Source organism: Acipenser ruthenus, chromosome 10 (assembly GCF_902713425.1).
Source record: "Acipenser ruthenus chromosome 10, fAciRut3.2 maternal haplotype, whole genome shotgun sequence".
Lineage (NCBI taxonomy): Eukaryota > Metazoa > Chordata > Actinopteri > Acipenseriformes > Acipenseridae > Acipenser > Acipenser ruthenus.
Window position 1 is genome coordinate 17236266 of NC_081198.1, and position 20199 is coordinate 17256464.

Genomic DNA, 20199 nt, shown 5'->3' on the forward strand with positions numbered 1-20199 from the left:
TTCATTTAAGGAACTTAACATTTAATTCTGAAGCAACTTTCGTTTTATTGCCAAAGTTAAAAGGAAACAAGTAGGCACCCTTGGTGTCAGACCTTTACTAATACATTGAACTGGGGCTTGTTGAATTGAAGGCAATGATAATGGTAAGTTTACAAAATCCCTTTTTATTTACTACTCTTGAATATTTAATTTTCATCTAGTGATTTTGAGTCAGAACAGATTGCCTTAAAATGTACAATTGTGTGGTTTAAGGTAAAAGAGACTGCTAAATGCTTTATGCCATTATGCTTTGGTTACATTACATATTAAAAATATATTTTTAAAGAAGTTGCCAGCGATTTTTCTGTTGTAATTATGTAATTGTTTTCTCTAACTTACCTCTGCTGTTACCAATTTAAAAAAAAGACCAAGCATATATAGTTTCCATCATAAAAAACCAAAGTGAGCTTAGTGAGATTTAACACATTAGAAATTTAAATTGGCCTGTCTCATTCTTAGTGGTATTTTATGTAGGTGAAAATAAAAAAAGTTAAAAATCGAAATTATGAAAACTATCTTTAGTTCAGTAGCAGTGAATACTGGCAGTGTACAGGATGGGAAAGTCCAGTACAAACAGCAGTGTGTGAAAAAATAAACTTACCAGAAACAACAACTACTTGCAAGCAGTCTTAAATTAGAACTGTACTTGAAAATGTTCCCTTTTAGAAAAAAAAAAAAGTGCTTGGAAAAAATAGCTTTGAGAATCTCGCCCTTAATGCTGCAAAAATATCAAAAGCAGAAGCCATGTGTAGGACTTGCCAGTAACTTTGAGTAAGGTATTTGTTTTGTGATCCATTTACTGAAGGTATACAATTCTTTGTTTTTTTTGTTTGTTACATTAGGGTGACTGGAGCAGATCATTGCCCTGTTGCCTCTGTGTAATTGCATGTTGTTGGCTCACTACCTGTGCGGACGTGTCATGTAAGAATGAAAAGGGGGCTTCTGTGGACTGGTAAGAAGTGTTTTCACTGTAGTGGGGCTGGCAGGGCAGTGTTGATGCTGCAGGATCACAACTCCAGATCGCTGCTCAAATCATCTGAACACCCACCATTATGACAAGTCAATGATCCTCCTTTAATTTGAGTATACTTTTTTTATCTTGGTATCCTGTAATGAGCACCTATTACGAAACCAGTATTTCCATGAATTTCCATTAATGGTTAACGGGGAATATTTTTGAAACATTTAATCTAGGGTCAGGAATCAATTTATATGGTTATTTAATAAATATCGGGCTGTATTTTCAAAGTGTTTACTCCAGTCTTTAACTAACACCAATTTTTCTGAAATGATTATGTCTTTTAACCTGACTTGTGGTTCAATACAGCCTTGTCTTGTTATTTACTCCAGGTTTATTTTGTATAAACTACCCAACGATAAGAAAGGAAGTGGATTGAAATATTTGTACATGGATGAAAGCAGTAATGGTTGGATATTCGGGAAGAACAACATAAATGACTCAGGCAGTGCAGTAGCACAGACACTGGAGCCTCTCTTTAAATATGTTGAGAGAAAGGTAAATAGAGACAATATGCATTGGGTCATACCCACAAATCTGCTGAGTTATTTTTAGGAGTAAAAAAATGTTTGATATTCATTGAACTTCATAGACTGTTAATAAACAAGGAAATAACAGTCTATGACCATTTAACAAAAATGTACTATATTTGGTTAATTGAAACGGAGTGAAGTGTAGAATAAATTAACATTTCTTGTTTTCATTAAATCAAATGTTTAAAAGAAACCTTTGTTGACGAAAACCGTTTATATTTTTGTAACGTCTGTTTATTTTTTAATAAAATGTGTTATCTTTTTCATTTTGCTTTCAAGACTGAAGGCTTTGGGTATCTCTTGTACAACGATCAGCCCCCAACGAATAAAGTACCTGCCTCATCATTCGGACATAGCAAAGGTGATAAAAGTACTATTACTTATAAAACAAAGTGAAAGATTTTTAAGCACAGTCAATCCATTGTAGAATCTGTAAAATGGAAAGAAAGCTAACAGCTGAGTTTTCACTAGTGCATATGCAAGGGAAATGTACACCATCAGTGTATTTCACATCCGCATTTTTTGTAATGATGACTCATTTCAATCTCTTGCTGTGAAAAGGGGCTTTACCAACAAAACATCTCTGAGGAGGTCATTTAGATATGAACAAATAAATATTTGGAACATGTACAAATTACAGACTCTGATTAGATCTTGAACTATCTAATATCACCTTAGGTGCCCTAGAATTACCACTGCCCCGTAGTACTGTGCCAGTGTAATGACAATCCATTGCCATTCATTTTGTTCAACACCACATTTCACAAAGCTTAGTCAAGACTGCAGAATGTCTGTATTTCTGTTTCTTTCCAGGAGTGATTCTCCTGGACAGACAGACAGGAGTGTGGTTGGCTCATAGTACACCAAGGTTTCCAGGAACAAAGAGGACGTCCTTCTGGCCTGAAAATGGCATTTATTTTGGACAGGCCTTCCTCTGCGTAACATACCCTTACAAGTTATTCAATGACATTGGTAAATCATCATTACTTTTGTTCTTTAAAATTTAAGAAACATTGAAAGTCATTTAAAACTACAGACAGTATGGGAAAAGCATTAGCAAGACAGTATGGCCTAAATGCATATTCCCAAAATGCTAACTGCTTGGAGAATAGTTGTAATGCACACAGGGAAAGGGCTATGAAAGGGCTGAGATAACAATGTATTCCTTTATACAAGGTTGTAAGGGTTAGGCAAAAGCAATCAGGGAAAAACTTTTTTTTAACAAATAACAAGAAGTTTTAACATGTGGCTGTTTTTGACAGCATCCCACTAGCGCTCCTTCCTGAACCCCAGCCACTACAAGACTAGTTGTAGCCTTTTATACCCACCTGCATCATTTAAATAAAATTGAACAATTCATTGATTGGCCCACTAATCAAGACCCACGCTTTTCTCCATTCCATCCACATTCTCACGCGGAAATGGTATTTAAATCAAGGCTCAAAATGAACCCTTTCCTGGGTTCAGTTAATATACACATTTAACAAAAACTAACACTATTCAACATTTATACAAGAAATAAAGTAAACACATTTAAACATAAAACAAGGATAGCACAGTCATCGATGGAGTTGGTGGAATAATTACCCACATTTATACTGTAATATGGAAGTGAATAAAAACTAGAAACTATTTTGACAAGGCGACAAATTAACACGGCTGCTATAAATGGCGCAGTGAAATGAAGCATCGCTTCCTTGTGTGGGTGTAATTATGACAGCTGTGTGCACTCATATCCTCATTCAGCAGGAATTAGTATCCCTGTTCTTGTAGCTGAAGCACAGTATAAAAGCAGAGGGTCCTCGGTTTATGAATCTAGTCCTGCTTATTTGTTTGCACTGTACATTATAGAATGAAAACCTGTAGGGCAGCTTTGACTTTTGGCGCACAGGCCAGCGTCATTAAAACGGTACCATATTCCAAATAATTCTGAACAAATAATGAAGAACAAGAATATTCCAATGTATTTTTTGAGAGCTTAAGAAAAAAATGCAGTTGTGGATGACTGAATGTGCACAATCTTTAAAAAGCACTTGGTTTATCTATACTGTCATTATACTGTAATTACATGTGTAGTTATGGTGTACCGTCATTATTAATTCATTGCAAATGTCATTAGAAATTGAACAGAGTTGGTAACTTTCATATTGCTCTGTGATTAAACACATAGAAACAAAGGGTCTAATTACAATTGTATTCAGAGTCAACACCCAGTGCTAATTTTTCTTCTTAATATTAAAATAATTACTAATAAAATGCAGGTAAAATAATGTGCAGCCAGTTCTAGTGCTTGTTTCCAAATTATTCCAAGTCAGGCCAGACCTTAGGTTAGACCTTGACTGTGTGGCTCTTGTATTTTGTGACCAATGGAAATAACTTTTCATTTAAACACATTACCAGGACCACTCAGCCAATTTTTGTTTTTAGTTAGGTCTGCCATTGTTACTATTTCAAATGTTGATTTAAATTTTTTTATTTTCTTTCTGAAATAAGGACCGAAATTTAGTCAAGCAAATTACTTAACACTTAAACATGTGGAAGCATGCTTTTGTTGTTCGTTTTCTGTTTCTCCTAGGACTAAAGGTAATAGTATCTAAAAAAGAATTATTCCATACATTTGAGCTATTTTACCCTTCAATTAGCTACATATGCCTCAAATGTGCAGTTTTGAAAGAAACACATAAAACTCACTTGCAGTTTCTATGCCCGGTCTTGCATTGTCTGTTTGCACTTGCACTCTCTAGGTCATTTCAACTCAACAGTGTCTTACGGGTCAAAGCATGTTACTGGCTGAAAGCATGTCAGCCAATAGGGGAAGCAGCTGATTGGTTTAATAACAGGAAAGAAGCCAGGGGTCTGGATAATTTTACTCTCCAGGTGAAATAACCCAGGAAGTACAAGACAGTCAAAAAGTATGACTTCCAAACAGTTTTCTTTAACCCAATGTAGTACCAGATATGTTTTAAAATGAAAATACATGTGTGCTATAGTGTGTGTTTCTTTTAAAACTGCACATCTGAGACCTATAAAATGAATGTGCATTGCAAATAAATGTTATGGAACTAGTTTGTTAGAAACAATCCCTTTAAGAATGGTTGCTTTATTGTGCTCATAATGTAATCCTTTTTGTTTTTTTTTCAGCCAAACAACTTCAATACATTCACATATTTTCATTTGATTATGCCATTCCCCAAACATTCCCATTAGACCTGCAGTGTGTGGCCCAAAGAACATGCTACCCAAAAAAGGCACCATGGGACAGAAAGCTAGAAATGACATCTCTAGCAGGAAGCACATTTGTCAGTTTTGCAAAGTATGCCAGATACGGAGATGGTAAGTTTCTCTAAAAAACAAAAACTAAGTTGAAAATGGCCTGTTATTATTAGGGGTAATTCCTCATTTTTGGCTTGTTTGTATAAAACACAGTTTATTTATTTTTTTAAATCAAATTTCAAGTAGTTCTGGGCAGTTACTATAAGAGGTGTAAGATATTCTGTTCACAATACGCTATGTATCATTATATGTGATGATGATGATGTGTAATAAATAAACTAATCAATAACAACCATTTTATTCTCAGCAACACGTATGGTGGCACTACCAACACCAATATTACATCATGTGTTTGTTTTCACAGTACATAATCTCTTTTCACTTTTGCTCACTGTATCAGGGTCTATTCCAGTGATCAAAACAATACCTCTTTATATTTTTAACTCCTAATTAAATCCTGATCCCCAGGGCTGATCTATTGACCCAATTAATGACGATACTACATACAATAAAATAGTGACATTATGCCTACTTTAGAGGGTGGATGTAGTGAGATAGACCCTATCGTCTCACTTTTATCATCATACTGCTAAATATGTTTTTTTTTTTTTTTAATTGGTATACCTGAACAGATTAACTTTCTCTAAATGATTGAATTGAGCACATCAGTTCGATCAGGCCAGATGACTTGCTGAAATTGCAGGTTATCTTTCAAGTATAATTTATATTAGTAGACTTTTTTCAGTGCACTACTTGACTTCGTGTCTTAGACTTTTGATTGCGATTGAAGGTATGTTTCATGTCTAATTGGAAAAAAACAGGAAGTGGAATAATACAGGGCTTTTTTAATAAAAGGTTTTGCATACACAATCTCAGATGGAAACATGGGTCATAGAATTAGAAATAAAAACCATTCGATATTTAATATAAAATGGGAGAATTGTGCAGGTACAAAATACAAACATATTTTCATCCAAAGAACAATTTTAAGGAGTTTACCTACAGTACTATCACAACCTCCAAATATGGAGGATCTCAACGGACCTATGCAGCGTCAGTATCTTCAATGATGTACTTGACCCTAACTTACAATTCTGCATTTTCAGATCTGTACTCCGGACTGCTTGTTGAACCCTTGGGTGATGATCTTCTCGCTAAAGGCTGGGGGCGCCTGCACAACCCCCTGCCATCGAACTGCTCCGTGAAGCACAATGTGTACAATGTGAAATCGGTGAAACTGCCTGTCATCCCACCGTTCAACATCACGTCTGACCATTCGAAGTGGTGCGTCACTATGGGCAAAAAAACAGGCATCTGGACGTGCATTGCAGACATGAACAGAGAAATCAGTCAGATGCGTAGAGGGGGTGGGGCCGTGTGCACAAGCAACACTGCTGTGTGGAAGGCATTCAGTAAGATGGTCGACCGCTATGAAAAATGCCCTTAAAGCAAACAGCTCTCGTTCCTCTCCTGCCCACTGTGTAGCTCAATCCAATGTATGTGCATTCCTGCTTTACTGGATCAAGGACCTTGTTGAAAGGCCATTCAGTATATATTCACAGTTTTGGTTTTAGCTGTTGGAATACAAGCTTGCAAACCCTATCTAATAAAAAGACTGTATTAGTATTCTTTCTCCAGGCATATTTCAAGCTCAGAGACATTCGTAACACTTCATTGTCAGTTTTTAAAAATGAGGAATTTATTTAAAGATGAACAGTGTACAAGGAGCTACATTATTTCCTATACAGAGCACAGTTTAGGGAAATGGGTTGATTTGATTAACTTCTCCTCCACTGGGAAAAGCTGGGGTTTTTAGAGCAGTTTGCAGTACAGAGGAATCCAACTGGATGGCATCAAGCACTTATTTTTAGATGTATTCCCGAGATAACCACAGGTAGGTGGTTGATGTGAACCAGGAGGATTCCCTAGTGCTGTATAATGCTCTAAATAAATCCAGCTGTGGTTTATCCTGGCAGGGTATAGGTGGGTCAAGTCAAACTCTTAGGGCCCTATTTTGAAGCAAGGGTAAAATTGCAGGTTGTTTTAATAAAATCTTTTTAAAAATAAAAAAAAAACTACACAGAACAATTGAACTACACTTTCCTTCTGCTGAGTTTTAATAATTTCAGAAAGCTCCATTTACCAAAAACAAATCTGCACACACTGTTTAATTTAACACGAAAAGCTGTACACTATGTATAACAGAATATAATAAATACACAATACTGCAAAAAAAAAGGTGAGCCCACTGTTGTTTTCATATCAGGCTTTAATAATAAAATCCAATGTGCATTTTAACTCTATATTGTTTGTTTTTTTAAAGAAAAAGAAAACCTATTTTCACAGCATATAATGTACCCTGATACTTGCAGTATACCCTTTTACCAGCAGAGGCACTGTGACCACCTGTCCAGATACTAGTTTGCATAATCGATTTGTATGGATAATAGAACAGGTATTAATAACAATTACTGTACCTTTAATAATGTATGGAATACAGTTAGCATACACAAATACTTAGTACACAAGTACCTACTGATGATGTTATATAGCTAGTAGCCTATTTTATCACATTAAGCATACAACATTACAAAGCTTTACAAATCATTAAATGAATGCAATTCAGTAAAACTTTAAGGTAATGAAATACAGTAATTAAACGTACCATATACCAAACTTTGAAAATCAAAGAATACAATTCAGTGCAACTTTGACACATTACAGAACTGTTGGCATTTACAAAAATAGCGTTGTTTTAAAACTGTTCCCTTACCTTATTAACACCTGAATTTAAGTATTTTACACTGGCAAATGAACAAAAAATAACAACTGAAAACGATGCTTCCTTCTATGTAGTTTTCAAAAAACAAAACAAAACAACACACACTTTGCAGTTAATGGTAGAACTGAAGGTATATAGTGAATGTCTCCTTTGTCATAGTCAATTTTCATTTCTCTCTAGCATGTTGCATGGAGCTGAGTTGCTGCCTGCAGATAGATGGTTGTTATCATTAAAGCGAATTTCAAATCTCTTGGCTTTCATTTTAGTGGCATGTGTTGATTTAAGGGCAGCAGAGTAGCACACGTGAAACAATGGAAAATCATGAATCTGAGTTTCCTTAATATACCCAAAATCTGGATTCCCGGGATTGCAACAACTAAATACACAGCATGTGCGTTCGGTTGATTAGACAGTACGGTTAATCAAATATGGGATAATTGACTCTACTGTACTGTACTACAGCCATCTCATGTTGTTGCTCCTCCGCTACACTGAGTGGCGCAAGAGTTCCTTTTTTGGAACTTGGAAGTGGAAAGGAAGATCCGGGTCGTAGAGGAAAGGTGAAAATCGTGAAACACATGCAATAGAAAAATTGTAAGCATGGACGTGAAAGAAGTAGAGGTAGACTTTGGTACTCAAGAACACGTCAAAAAACTAAAAAAGAAGGGGAAAAAACAGAAGCCGAAAAAGGGAAAGAAACCACATAAAGAAAATGGAGAAACGAATGAAGAAGCGGAGAAGGCAAAGACCGACGAGAAACCGCCGGAGATGCATTTTCCACCAACATTCAGCGTGTCAGAGATCAAAAATAAACAACGAAGGCATTTCATGTTTTTGAAATTTAAACAGGAGAAACGAAAGGTATGCTGTTAAAATCCGAGTTCTGTGTATAGTTTGCAAATGCTGTGTGTACCCTATCCTACCGTTCACATTAGTGTTGCCATGTTTGGGGCTTGTGATATGGTTGCCCTTTTCTTTACATCTATGTTAGAACCAACGCCAAGACTGTGAACATAACGAGTTTGTAAGAATGTAATGCTGCAGCTGCCATCACATGAAATATATATCTTATTTCCTCTTAGGAAAAGTTAGCATTGAAGAAGAAAAGGAAAAAGGAAAGACAAGCACTGGGAGACAAGGTAAAAAGTAGCTTTTTTATTCTATTTTGTCACAGATTCATTTTTATATTTGCTTATCCGATTGTGATGATACGTGGACATTCTACATTCTTTATTGAAGGTAACAGAATCAAAGGATATATACAACTGCCTGGCAGTATTTCTCTTGGAACATGTATGGTTTTATATAAAGAGCTGGGAGAGGTGGTTTCTATATGCACTGGGCCCTCACTGATCCAAGACCTTTATTATATCTGGTGTCACATTTGCATTTTTACATGTATTTTAGAGCTGTTAATCCAGCTGACAGGAGACCTGGTAATAGAACTTCTTGTGAGCACTGATTTGTATTGGGTCTCAATTAGAAAGAAACACATTTAGTAAAGCAGGTATAAGTAACTGGTTAAACACTAAGGGCAATATTCATAAATTATTTGTATGCAAGTAAATGCCTGAGGTCCTATGTTTTGTAGGTGATGATGATCATTAAATATATAAATCTAGAGGTGGTCTCAAATGTTTATTTTTTTTTATATATATATATATAAAGGCACCCCCAAAAGAAGTTCCAAAGACCATTGAAAACCAGAGGGTTTATGATGAGACGACTGTAGACCCCCAGGATGAAGAGGTAAGCGCCTTGTCTGTCTGCTTTTACTGTGAGAGGTAAATATTCGTACAGTATACAGTACTGTGGGTTCCAGATGGCTTTGTGGTAGGAAGGAGCTGTGGAAAAAGGTGCAGTAATATAAGCTGATAGTTTCTGATGTGCAGTATGTCATGTCTTGTTGGTTTACTTTTGCATATTTAAGAAAAACAAAGTTACCTAGGCAGTAAAACTAAAATGATAAAAAATCCCAGGTAATCTTAGCCAGTCAGGTATTGTATTATATTAGCCATACTGACTTTGACTTTCTTTAAGTGCCCTTGCCTTGGACTCTCGGGACACCTAGCTGTCACCACTGTCAATTGATCTAGCAAGTAGTGACTGCTGACCATGATATTATTGATTAACTATAGCAGCGTAATAGTGAAACAGCACACCTTCAATTTATTTGATAAATACGAAATGGAGAATTCAGATTTTGAAAGATTCTTTGAGAGAATCTGTTTTGCCGGTTCTGTTTTGTGGAATACCCCTAATGTAGTAGTGTTAGAAAACAGGCAGATTTATAGATATTTTATATTTGGTTAGAAAATGCTAACAGACAATTGGCAAATCCTTGGGTGAGCTGTTGGATTTTTTTATTAGGATTACATTTTAGTTCAGTTAGCTGATGAGATCTCTACACTTTAAATGAACAGTGAGAAAATACTTTACACACTTCATTTAATAAGTAGGTTGGCTCAAACTTCTGAGCAAAACATTTTTTGTGTGTTAACGTAGTAATGTAGTCAAGCTGTTTATATAGCAACCACTGGGTTTAGCCATTGTAAGTTGACAACAGCCTGTACAATTCCTATATGAAATGAGGATCACTGAAATAGAAGAGCAAAGTATCATGTTAAATAAGAACGCTTCCTCACAACTGATTTCAAATGTTTAAACTAACTCTGATTACAGATTGTTTTTGATGAAGGAACAGATGAATTCTCTGCCTACTTCAACCGACTGACAAATCCGAAGATCCTTATTACAACATCAGACAGACCCAGAGGGGTAAGTGATGGCAAAGAGGGAGGGTTATTTATTTATTAATTAATCTCCCCTAAAGCGTCCTAACATTATTATACACATGCTTTTGTGTAATTACTCATTTGACATTTCATATGGTTTTCTTTTCAGAGAACTGTAAGATTCTGTGAGCAGCTTGCTACTGTAATCCCAGACTCCCATGTGTACTACAGAAGAGGCTTGGCACTGAAGAGAGTCATCCCACAGTGTATAGCCAGAGGTTTTACGTATCTCATGGTTATTAATGAGGACCGGAAAATATCAAGTATCCTTCACATTTTGTGTCTTGTTTTCTTCACGAAAGCTACTACAGTTCTCAAGTTGTTTTTTGAAAGTAACCCATTTAACTTAAGTCTTGTACACGTTTATATATAGATATAGATAGATTTGCAGGGTGATTAGAAAGTACGTTTACCACATCAACGCGTATCATCGATGTGGTAAACTTACTTTCTAATCACCCCTTGTATGTATAGATAGATATAAAAGCTAGGTTGTTGAAAATATTAAAAGCCATTTACTATGGGGGAAAAAAAAACACCATTTGAGCAAAAATGTGTACATTTTTCAATTTCGACTATCACGTATATTAACCTCCTGCTGCAAGCTGAAGCAGGAGCATGCTTTGCAGTTCCCCAAAGGGTGGAGAGGCAAGCAGTATCAGGGTGGAGGAAGTTAGTTCCCTTCAAAAAAAGCTTTATTTTAATTTATTTTTTGTAAACATATCTACTCTCCCTTATAGAATTCAAGTTCACATCAGGATCAACAATGGACAATGTATAACATTTGGATATGGTTTGGGACACCTAAGCTCTCTTTAAATTGATTGATATTACAATATAACATGCTATGTTTTGCAGTGTAACATGTTGTGGTTGTAGTGTTTGTTGTCTGGTTATAAACTCCAAGGATACTGTTATTGGCAGCAATAACAGTAGTGCCAGTACTGTTCTTTTTGTTTCACATTAGAGGTTTCCTTAACTCTAATCAAATAGATGGGCTTATCCTTAGCCATCTACCTGATGGGCCAACTGCTCACTTTAAAGTGAGTAGTGTTCGTCTTCGCAAGGAAATGAAGGTAGGGTTAGGAATTTGTTTATTGCTGACTGAGCTCATGTTTTAGTAAAATGTTTTAACATATGGGTCTGTTGTGTTTAACTTTTATTATAAGCTTGTAACGTTTATATACTACAGACCAATACTGCAGCTTTTTCCTAAAAATAATTTGTTGGCAGAAAGATCAGAAGTGTGGTTAAAACAAGTTTTCTATTTAACCCTTTCAGTCCTGAATTATTTTTGTTGAAATTAAGTTATATTATTAAAAAAGGGAACTTACATACCATCGACCTGAAATTAAGAAGAGGAAGCATGGTTTTAAAATATTACCAGGCCTTTGCCGACCGAGGACGGGAGCTCCCAGGAGGCCGCGCTCAATTGTCCAAGCGTCGCCCGGGGGGAGGGAGGGTTAGGTCGGCCAGGGTGTCCTCGGCTCACCACGCATCAATGACCCCTGTAGTCTGGCCGGGCGCCTGCGGGCTTGCCTGTAAGCTGCCCGAGAGCTGCGTTGTTCTCCGGCGCTGTAGCTCTTGGGTGGCTGCATGGTGAGTCGGCAGTGTGAAAAAAAGCGGTCGGCTGACGGCACACGCTTCGGAGGACAGTGTGTGTTCGTCTTCGCCCTCCCGAGTCAGCGCAGGGGTGGTAGCGGTGAGCTGAGCATAATAAAATAATTGGCCATTCCAAATTGGGAGAAAATAATAAAAAATAATTGGCAACGACTAAATTTATAGAAAGAAATAAATAAATAAATATTACCAGGCCAACACTATTCACAAGCTTTAACCCTTAACTTCTAAATTGTTATATTCAATTATTGTGTTGTACAGTCTAACATCATTATAACGAACCCCCCCTGGGACCTGGAGAAATGTTTGTTATATCAGGTTGTTCACTATAATAGAGACTGGCAATTTGCTGTATCAGAATAATGAATAATGAAACATCCAAATTGAATTGAACATCTTTATACAGTAGTTCTTTTAAGACAACTTCACATTGATCAACATTTAAACTGTATATTTAAAACAGTAAAGAAATGAAAAAAATAAAAAGTACACTTGTATGCTGTATACAGTAATTACGTGCCCTTTCTCTTGAAAAACATATCCTGCGTAGATTACATAATATTTTTTGTGCTTTACTCAATGCACGCTGCTTCACTCTTGTTACCTCCTCATGTGTGTTGCCATGGTTGCAGTTTGTGTGAAGATGGCAACGGTTGCATACGTCACACATGATTCACACTACAATAGGTTATCTATGAATCAGCCTTATCTTCGAAGTAGCTTACCAAGGTCTTAGTTTTCACTGAGAGAATAACACATTCACATTGGAGAAAGTTCAGCGTCAGTCACTACCGAGATCGTTTTATCCGGGTAGATTTTGTAAAAGTGATCATTCTAATAGGGCTAATTTCCATTGGGGGGAAAAAAACGGTTCTTGCTGCTTGGATTGTTAAAAAAGGGGGTTCATTATAGTGAAGTTAGACTGTATACCTGTTCATTTTAATGTCATTTTTTCAGATTTATTTCTACTTTATTTGAATTCCAGCGAAAAGGCAAGGAACCCACAGAGCATGTGCCTGAGGTGATCCTCAATAACTTCACTACACGTCTGGGCCATTCCATCGGAAGAATGTTTGCTTCCCTCTTCCCTCATGACCCCAATTTTGTTGGACGGCAGGTAGCAACATTCCACAACCAAAGAGATTACATCTTTTTTAGATACCACAGGTATGCCTTTTTCTCCCTCCTATCTCAAGAAATCAAACTCTTGTTAGAAACCCTCAGACTGCATGAACTTGCAGTATTTGTATTGAGGTTAATTGTCTCAGTTATGTGAAGTGGCCTTATTAATAAAACTGAGGCACTGAATGACTGGTACTGTTAAGCCCGCTGGACACAGCCCGACTCAAACAATCCCAACTCGTCTCATCTGAGTATGCACAGATTTTGCGATCAGTTGTGCTCAGTTTTGGTTTGACGTCACAGTTGAGTTTTTCCCGACTGGGTGTCGCACACTGCTAAGACTGAATTCGACGGACCACAACTAGATCCTGGTGATTACTATGTATGCAGATTTAATTAATACTGCCCTGTACACATTTTTGTATTAACTTAGCTCAACATAGCGACCCTCATATTATGCATGGCATCTTATGCTGATTAGACAGCGGAGACTGCGCCGCGAGGCAACCAAAAGAAGCGCTTAGCCTATTAATTAATTGACCATTTACACCGTGCAAACGTTTCAGGAAGTGTTTGACTTTTTGTATAGGTTGTCTACTACACTTTAGCCTGTGGTAAATAAAATCCAACCTGTTGATTTTTTATTTGACTTTGGCGGGGTTTTTTTCTCAGCGTGTGGATCTAGGGGCTTGTGATTTGTGACCTATTGGAGATTGACACACTGGTTACTTCTCTTTTAGCGCAGTAAGAAAATATAGGCTGCCAGTAGATTGATAATAAAAAGGTAAATTGATAATTTACCTTTGATTAGTAAACACCTAAAAAAACCTATTCAGATGTGCACATATCTGATATTTTTGAATTCAGGACACTGAGCAATTCAAGACTAATTGTATTTTTACCTGTGGAACTAAAGCTGTCACTATTCCGCCATCTTGTGACAAGTTACATGACAAGCTACGTCACTTAAACCTGCCACCATTGGTTGAACCCTCATGACTAATCGGTCTCAGTCAGCCTTGGTCGGCAATCGCTGCACACAGAGACTGATCACATCTGAACGAAACTGCGTCTGAAAAAGATTCAACATGTTCAATCTTCTAATCTGAAGACATCCTGACTGAAATCTGCATAATCTTGGTTTTAAGGGCACGCACACTGCTACGATTCACCCAGACTCTGTACGGCCAGTTGAGATGAGATGAGTCGGGACGGCTTGAGTCGGGCTGTGTGCGGCGGGCTTTAGGCTTCTATTAATGATCTTGCTGAGCGAGGACTTCTGTGAATAAACATTCTGTTCATTTTCAAGATACATCTTTAAGAATGAAAAGAGAGTGGGAATTCAGGAGCTGGGGCCGCGATTCACCTTGAAGCTCCGATCTCTTCAGAAAGGAACCTTTGACTCTAAATTTGGGGTGTATGAATGGGTTCATAAGGTGAGGTTACTTTTTCTTGAAAATATTAAAATAAAAAGGTTTAATTTTGAATTGCTCTAAAGCATATCTGATTAATAATGTAAAACTATATAGTGCTAAATGTTTGTTTTTTTCCTGCTTTATTTTTGTAGCGCCATGAGATGGACAGCTGCAGAAGAAAATTCCACTTATAAAAAAGAAAGTGGAAACACACAAAGAACCCAACTGGCTACAACTTGACAATAAAGCAACTACAGCTTTCTTCCTAGTTTTTTAATTGTGTACATGTACCTTGTTATCCAGACCTGTAACAATGCTCACATTAGGATATGAACCTATGCCCTTGTTCATGTTATCTCATCAGTTGCTTGACTCTTACCTGTGTGGATTTAACAAAAACTTAAACATGGGGTTTGAGTAGTTGCTGATCCCACACAACCACATACTTCTTTCCTTTCCCTATTGTGACCAGCCCATGCTGATGTGAGCGAACATGGACACATTAGTGTGTAGCAACAGTGATTTTGCAGTTGGAAATAAATAACATGTGGTGTATGAACAGATTCAGATCGATTTAGTTCATTTCATAAAAACAGCTCGACTTGAAACCATTGATGATTGTGTAGAGCTTCCCTTCTAGAGGTATGATCATCCATTTTATTTGAACAGTCAATTGTTTAAATAATAGAGTGATCCAGCAGTGCTGGTGCTTATACTGAACTGACAGTAAGCAAAGTATTATACTATCTTATAACAAGGTTAGCTTTACAGATGTGGTGTTTTCATAAAAAAAAAAAAAAAAGCTGCTTTCACATTTCCTTAATTTCTAAATGTTGTAGATCTTTAAAACACCATTTAATTAGTGGTCTCAATATTTTGAGCTTTGGGGGTCTTTCTAATTGGATACCAGCATGCCAAAGTGAACTGCTATTCATGTAAAATTTAGGATGCCACTTTCAAGTTCATTAAATAAGTAAACCAACCTACCCAACTGATATTTGTAAGCAACTAAAAGGTTATTTATTTTGGCTTTTTTTTTTTACTGGACTAATATGTAACACAATCTTACTTGTTAGATTAAACATGTTTATCTTATTGTGAATTTCTTTTTTTCTTCAATGTAAAAACAAAAAAAAATTATATTTCTGATGAGTGTAAAATTGGTGCCATCCACACAATAACTGAAAAGTGTCCTTTGGGGAAATAGTTTGCATAGAAATAGAAATATTAAAAAAAAAAAAAAAAAAAGTAGAAAATTACAAATGTGACATTTAACTCATTTTATTTTAAAAGGCAACTATGTTGGTGGCAGGCTTCAAATGACAAACAGTAAACCAATATTCTACAAAGTTAAGAATCAAAGTGGAGTTTGACATTTCTATTACAACCACAGTAGGCATTTTTGTTCAATTAAGTCACCCTCACCCCCCAAAACTGCATAATGCAATGCTAGAACATGTAAAGACATCAAAGTATAACTGCATTGATCCCACCAGCAGGCTCTTGAATCTAAGCAGAGTCATCATCAGTCAGATATTACCAATCAAGACTTGAGAATTGGATTAAGAGGGGAAATCCAGTTTGGTTCCACAATCAAATAAAATGGGGACAGTATTTTCTTCAGATTTATCATTTTACAAGAAGGAAGTACAAACATTGATCAGCCCACAAGTGTAAATACTAAGCAAATACTCTTAAGTCTGTTCACAGTCCCTTTTGTTAAATTAATTTTCCCCAATAAAATATATACATAACTGGTTCTTTAATAAAGATGGCAAGGCAACTAAAGCTTAAGAGGTAGGTAAAGTTTAAAAAATAGTCAGGTAATACTATGCTTTAAAAAATAAAAATAAAAGTCTAGAACTGGCACTTAAGACTTGAAATAATGGTTCATGTAAAAAGTCTTCAGACGACAAGGGAGGTGGCAACAGAGTTGGTTTGCAAAGATCTGGCATTATAAACCTGCAAGACAGGGAAAAAAAACTGTTAGCATGCCTTCCCAAGCATTCATCTAGGACACTTGTCAACATTGCTTCCAATTTAAAATACCTGGACAAAAATTGTAGCTATTTTGAGACATTGGTAACAGTAGATGGGGGAAAAATGCTAAAACACAAGCTCATTTTTAATAACCTTGCTATTATTTTGGCAAAGACCTTGGACATTTCTAAACCAGTGGTTTAAAAATGTACCTGGTTGGAACGCTGAAAACTACATAAATGTTGCAAGGCTGACTTTCCAGTGACAGGCCAGACAGCCCTGATACAGCCCTTTACAGAAGAATTGGGGGATCCAAGTTAGCAGCAGTTTCACAGTAATCTAATGAAGATGACTGCATTTGCATACCACTGTCCGGTTCAAAATAACTTGACTACAGCCGTTCTACTATGCAAATTACTTGGCCGCAGGGAAAAACAATACTGTGGTGTGTGGAAACTGAGACTGACATGCGCCGTTCCATGGTTTGTCTTAATACTTTTTTTTTTTTTTTTTTTTTTTTAATCACGCAATTTACGGTGTTTGCAAGTAATCTTACAAGACCTTACCAGTGAAAGAGAAAAGCAGGTACTTCGCCCTACAAAAATGAGCACACTTTCTGCGGCCTGAATGGGTTTGTGCTGGAAGACACCCCTGTCAGCAAAGGGTCCTGGTGGGCATTCTGTAAGCAAAACTGTTGCAGTTCAGCGGCGGCCTGGGACACCTGAGAGAGAGAAAACGAAATATTTTATTCAGTAACTTCTATATAGCTCGAAGTCTGCTGCATCGTTTGCACTTCTTAAAAAGATGTCATTTGAAAATCGAACCGTTTAAAAAATAAAAAGTAACTTGATTTTCTAGCAGCTGTTCTCTGTTGACACACAAAGTTTCTGGTTGGGGAGAATGTTTTACGAAAAAGACGATTAAGAGAGAAGGGAAGCCTAGAGAGGAAAGAAAAACGCCCAAATTCACTTAACAAGAAAACTCCGGAAACGTGCTATTTTCTATCAAATACCAGGATTTTTTAACCTAGGAAAAACGATATTAACAACAATATTAGGCACTTAACCGAAAAAAAAGATCTAGCACGACATACGTATTCACTTGGCTTGTTTAGCTTAGTCTTAATACTGTTGAATACGGTTAACTTCAAAACAAAAAAAATGAATGCAAACTTTCGAAATCAGTACTTTTTTATATAGTAAGATTAGCTTTACAAATATGTATTTCTTTATTGTAAGCGGTATTAGTTTAATTTGTACTACACAGAGATAAAAAAAATACTAACTTCTACAAAAAATCGACCACAAAGAACTATGGCAGCGGAAGCACTATGCTCCCCACGCCCTGTAAACTCACTTCCAAACGGATTCGTTTTTCTATCTTCAGCTTACCTTTACTCTGTTTATACTTGCTTCAAATCGCAACTGTTGCACGACTTTCTTCATTGCATTCACGGTTGACGATCCAGACATTCTGATTTCAAAGGTTTGGTTTATATTACTCCGAATAAAAGTACAACAGCTTCTCTTGTTGTTTTACGATTCCAGCTACTCACGTTTCCGGTTGGGGGTTAAAATAAGTTGTGCGCGCCACCTGCTGGCGAAAACAGGAACTTTTACGAGAGAAGTGTGGGGGATTCGTATGACGTCACAATACACCACGCTTTTGATTACATATGTGAACGCAAGTTTATTAGGATGTTACAACCTTTGAAAATCTAAATGCTGATATATTAGAATTACCTCAGTCATCTAGGCTTGCTTCTCTCTCTTTCTCTTGTCTTTAGTATCAGAGTCTTTCCTTGAATTAAATACTCCAATTTGGAATATGCAGACAGCACCAGATGAGAAGTTGTTTCTGTTTTGTATGGCAATTATCTAGAGATATTAAAATGCAATTGTATCTGTAAATCAATTTGAGATATCTTTATTTCATTTTTAGAAATCTTGATATAATTGATTTACAGATATCTTATAATGTTTAGAGATATCTGGACATGATTTAGAGCTATCATACAATATGAAGAGATATCTCTAAATTAATCTGAGATATCTCAAAAGGATCATTTGGCTTGTCATAGTTTTCTGGTACCTTATCAACGAAGGGCTACTCTGCTGTACCAGTAGAGGTGCTGAACCTTTAAAAATGAAAAGTTCATTTGTATACTTCACTTAATCACAGTCAGCTAAATAACACTGAAATACTGCACTAAGTTTAGTTTAGTTGAGCATTTTTGTTTACTTGAACTAAAACATGATATGTAGGTTGGTAACAGTAATATAGCAAACTAAGCGGTAAGAAGAGGGATGAAGAGCAAATATCGAGACTGCATTGTATTGTTTTGTTTGTTTCTTACCAGATATCACAGACCGCTATTAAGCCAATCAGATCGTCATTGTTCTGAGTTAGGCATGTCATTGAAGTTGTTTGCTGATTGATTGCACCTAATTGGGATGTGCGTCTACTGGTTGCAAGTCCTTTGATTAAAGAAGTCGTGTCCAAGTGGAAAACAATTATTTCAGCAATCACCAGTGACTTAGAGCAGAATAGATTAAGTATGTATATGTAGGTTAAGAGTTTTGTGCACATACCAGGGGAGGGTACAATGTAGTTAATAGTTCAAGCTATGCTTGTGTAGAGCACTGAACTATACACTGGACTAGTCTCGCATATGATGTAATCATTTAAATGACCGCCAGGTGGCAGCAATTAGCCAAGAGGTTTTGCTATTCTTTCTGTCTGCCTATTTTATTTTTGAAGTTTATTTTTAATATGCGTTGGTTTACAATACAGTATGCTAGACAGCATTACTGACTCATCTGTTCTCAATTAAGATAACTATAGCTGAAAGATGTCAGCAAAAACCGTGTAATCACTTAATATTTACATACACACACACACGCGCACACATATAAATATTGTAGCAAGACAGGGAGGGGGTTAAAATCCTCCCTGCCAAACACACGTGCAAATGTGTGTGTTAATTGTTTAATTTTAGTGATAATTGTTAAATGATCACCTGCATCTGGCAGTTATTGTGTGTATATATATATATATATATATATATATATATATATATATATATATATATATATATATAAACATCAACACACCATATCTCATGTGGTAAACTTACTTTCTAATCACCCTGTATATATTGTAATGGTGGTAAGAATCCAAACCTTTATCTTCCAAAAAAGGCTGCATACACACAACAACAACTCACTGGCGCGCAGGCCTCTTATATAACCCCAGTCCCTTAAAATTTGCAACATTCATGTAAATTACTCCGTTCAGGTTTAATCCAAGAGCAAGGGCCAGGCTATCCCGGCTGGCCAATCAGGGTGCCTCCGTCACATCCCCTTCCTTGGTTCCCGCCAGTCGAGACCTGCAGTCTCTGGGGCTCTTTTCCCGCGCGTGGCAAGGTCAGCATGGGTGCAGAGTGCAGAAAGCAAAAACATGCTGGGGTCCCGGGTCTAGGTTGGTCTGGGTCTCAAGCCCCGTCCACCAGGCCATTGTCATCCCTCCCCCACTAAGGGGCAAGACGGTCGCGATCCTGCTGATAGACCACCTTTCCAAGTCATTCCAGGACCCGACAGGGTCCTATCCAGGCACTGTCCAG

At 36.8% G+C, this 20199-nt stretch overlaps 3 protein-coding genes across 6 annotated transcripts; 2 read left to right on the forward strand and 1 right to left on the reverse strand.

Moving 5' to 3' along the window:
- The first annotated feature begins 5 nt into the window (after positions 1-5).
- LOC117413345 (deoxyribonuclease-2-alpha-like) lies at positions 6-7166 on the forward strand. 4 transcript variants are annotated; one of them, XM_034022399.3, is made up of 7 exons: positions 6-143; positions 882-991; positions 1390-1555; positions 1870-1951; positions 2404-2562; positions 4732-4923; positions 5970-7166. In XM_034022399.3, the coding sequence occupies exons 1-7, from the start codon at positions 135-137 to the stop codon at positions 6308-6310; spliced, it is 1059 nt and encodes a 352-aa protein (XP_033878290.2). In that variant the 5' UTR covers positions 6-134; the 3' UTR covers positions 6311-7166. The 4 variants fall into 4 exon arrangements, with proteins under 4 accessions (XP_033878290.2, XP_033878301.1, XP_033878311.2 ...); XM_034022410.3 differs by lacking the exon at positions 2404-2562; XM_034022420.3 differs by lacking the exons at positions 6-143; positions 882-991 and adding an exon at positions 1009-1122.
- A 968-nt stretch (positions 7167-8134) lies between these two features.
- Positions 8135-15160, forward strand: rpf1 (ribosome production factor 1 homolog). Its single transcript, XM_034006321.3, has 9 exons — positions 8135-8506; positions 8728-8784; positions 9314-9394; positions 10328-10423; positions 10550-10703; positions 11434-11516; positions 13046-13227; positions 14492-14618; positions 14750-15160. The coding sequence occupies exons 1-9, from the start codon at positions 8246-8248 to the stop codon at positions 14789-14791; spliced, it is 1083 nt and encodes a 360-aa protein (XP_033862212.1). The 5' UTR covers positions 8135-8245; the 3' UTR covers positions 14792-15160.
- A 702-nt stretch (positions 15161-15862) lies between these two features.
- On the reverse strand, positions 15863-18160 carry LOC117404245 (guanine nucleotide-binding protein G(I)/G(S)/G(O) subunit gamma-5). The gene is made up of 3 exons (XM_034007061.3): positions 17969-18160; positions 17144-17298; positions 15863-16559 (listed from the first exon to the last, which is right to left on the reverse strand). Exons 1-2 carry the CDS (start codon positions 18047-18049, stop codon positions 17173-17175), a joined length of 207 nt encoding a protein of 68 aa, XP_033862952.1. The 5' UTR covers positions 18050-18160; the 3' UTR covers positions 15863-16559; positions 17144-17172.
- Positions 18161-20199: the final 2039 nt, after the last annotated feature.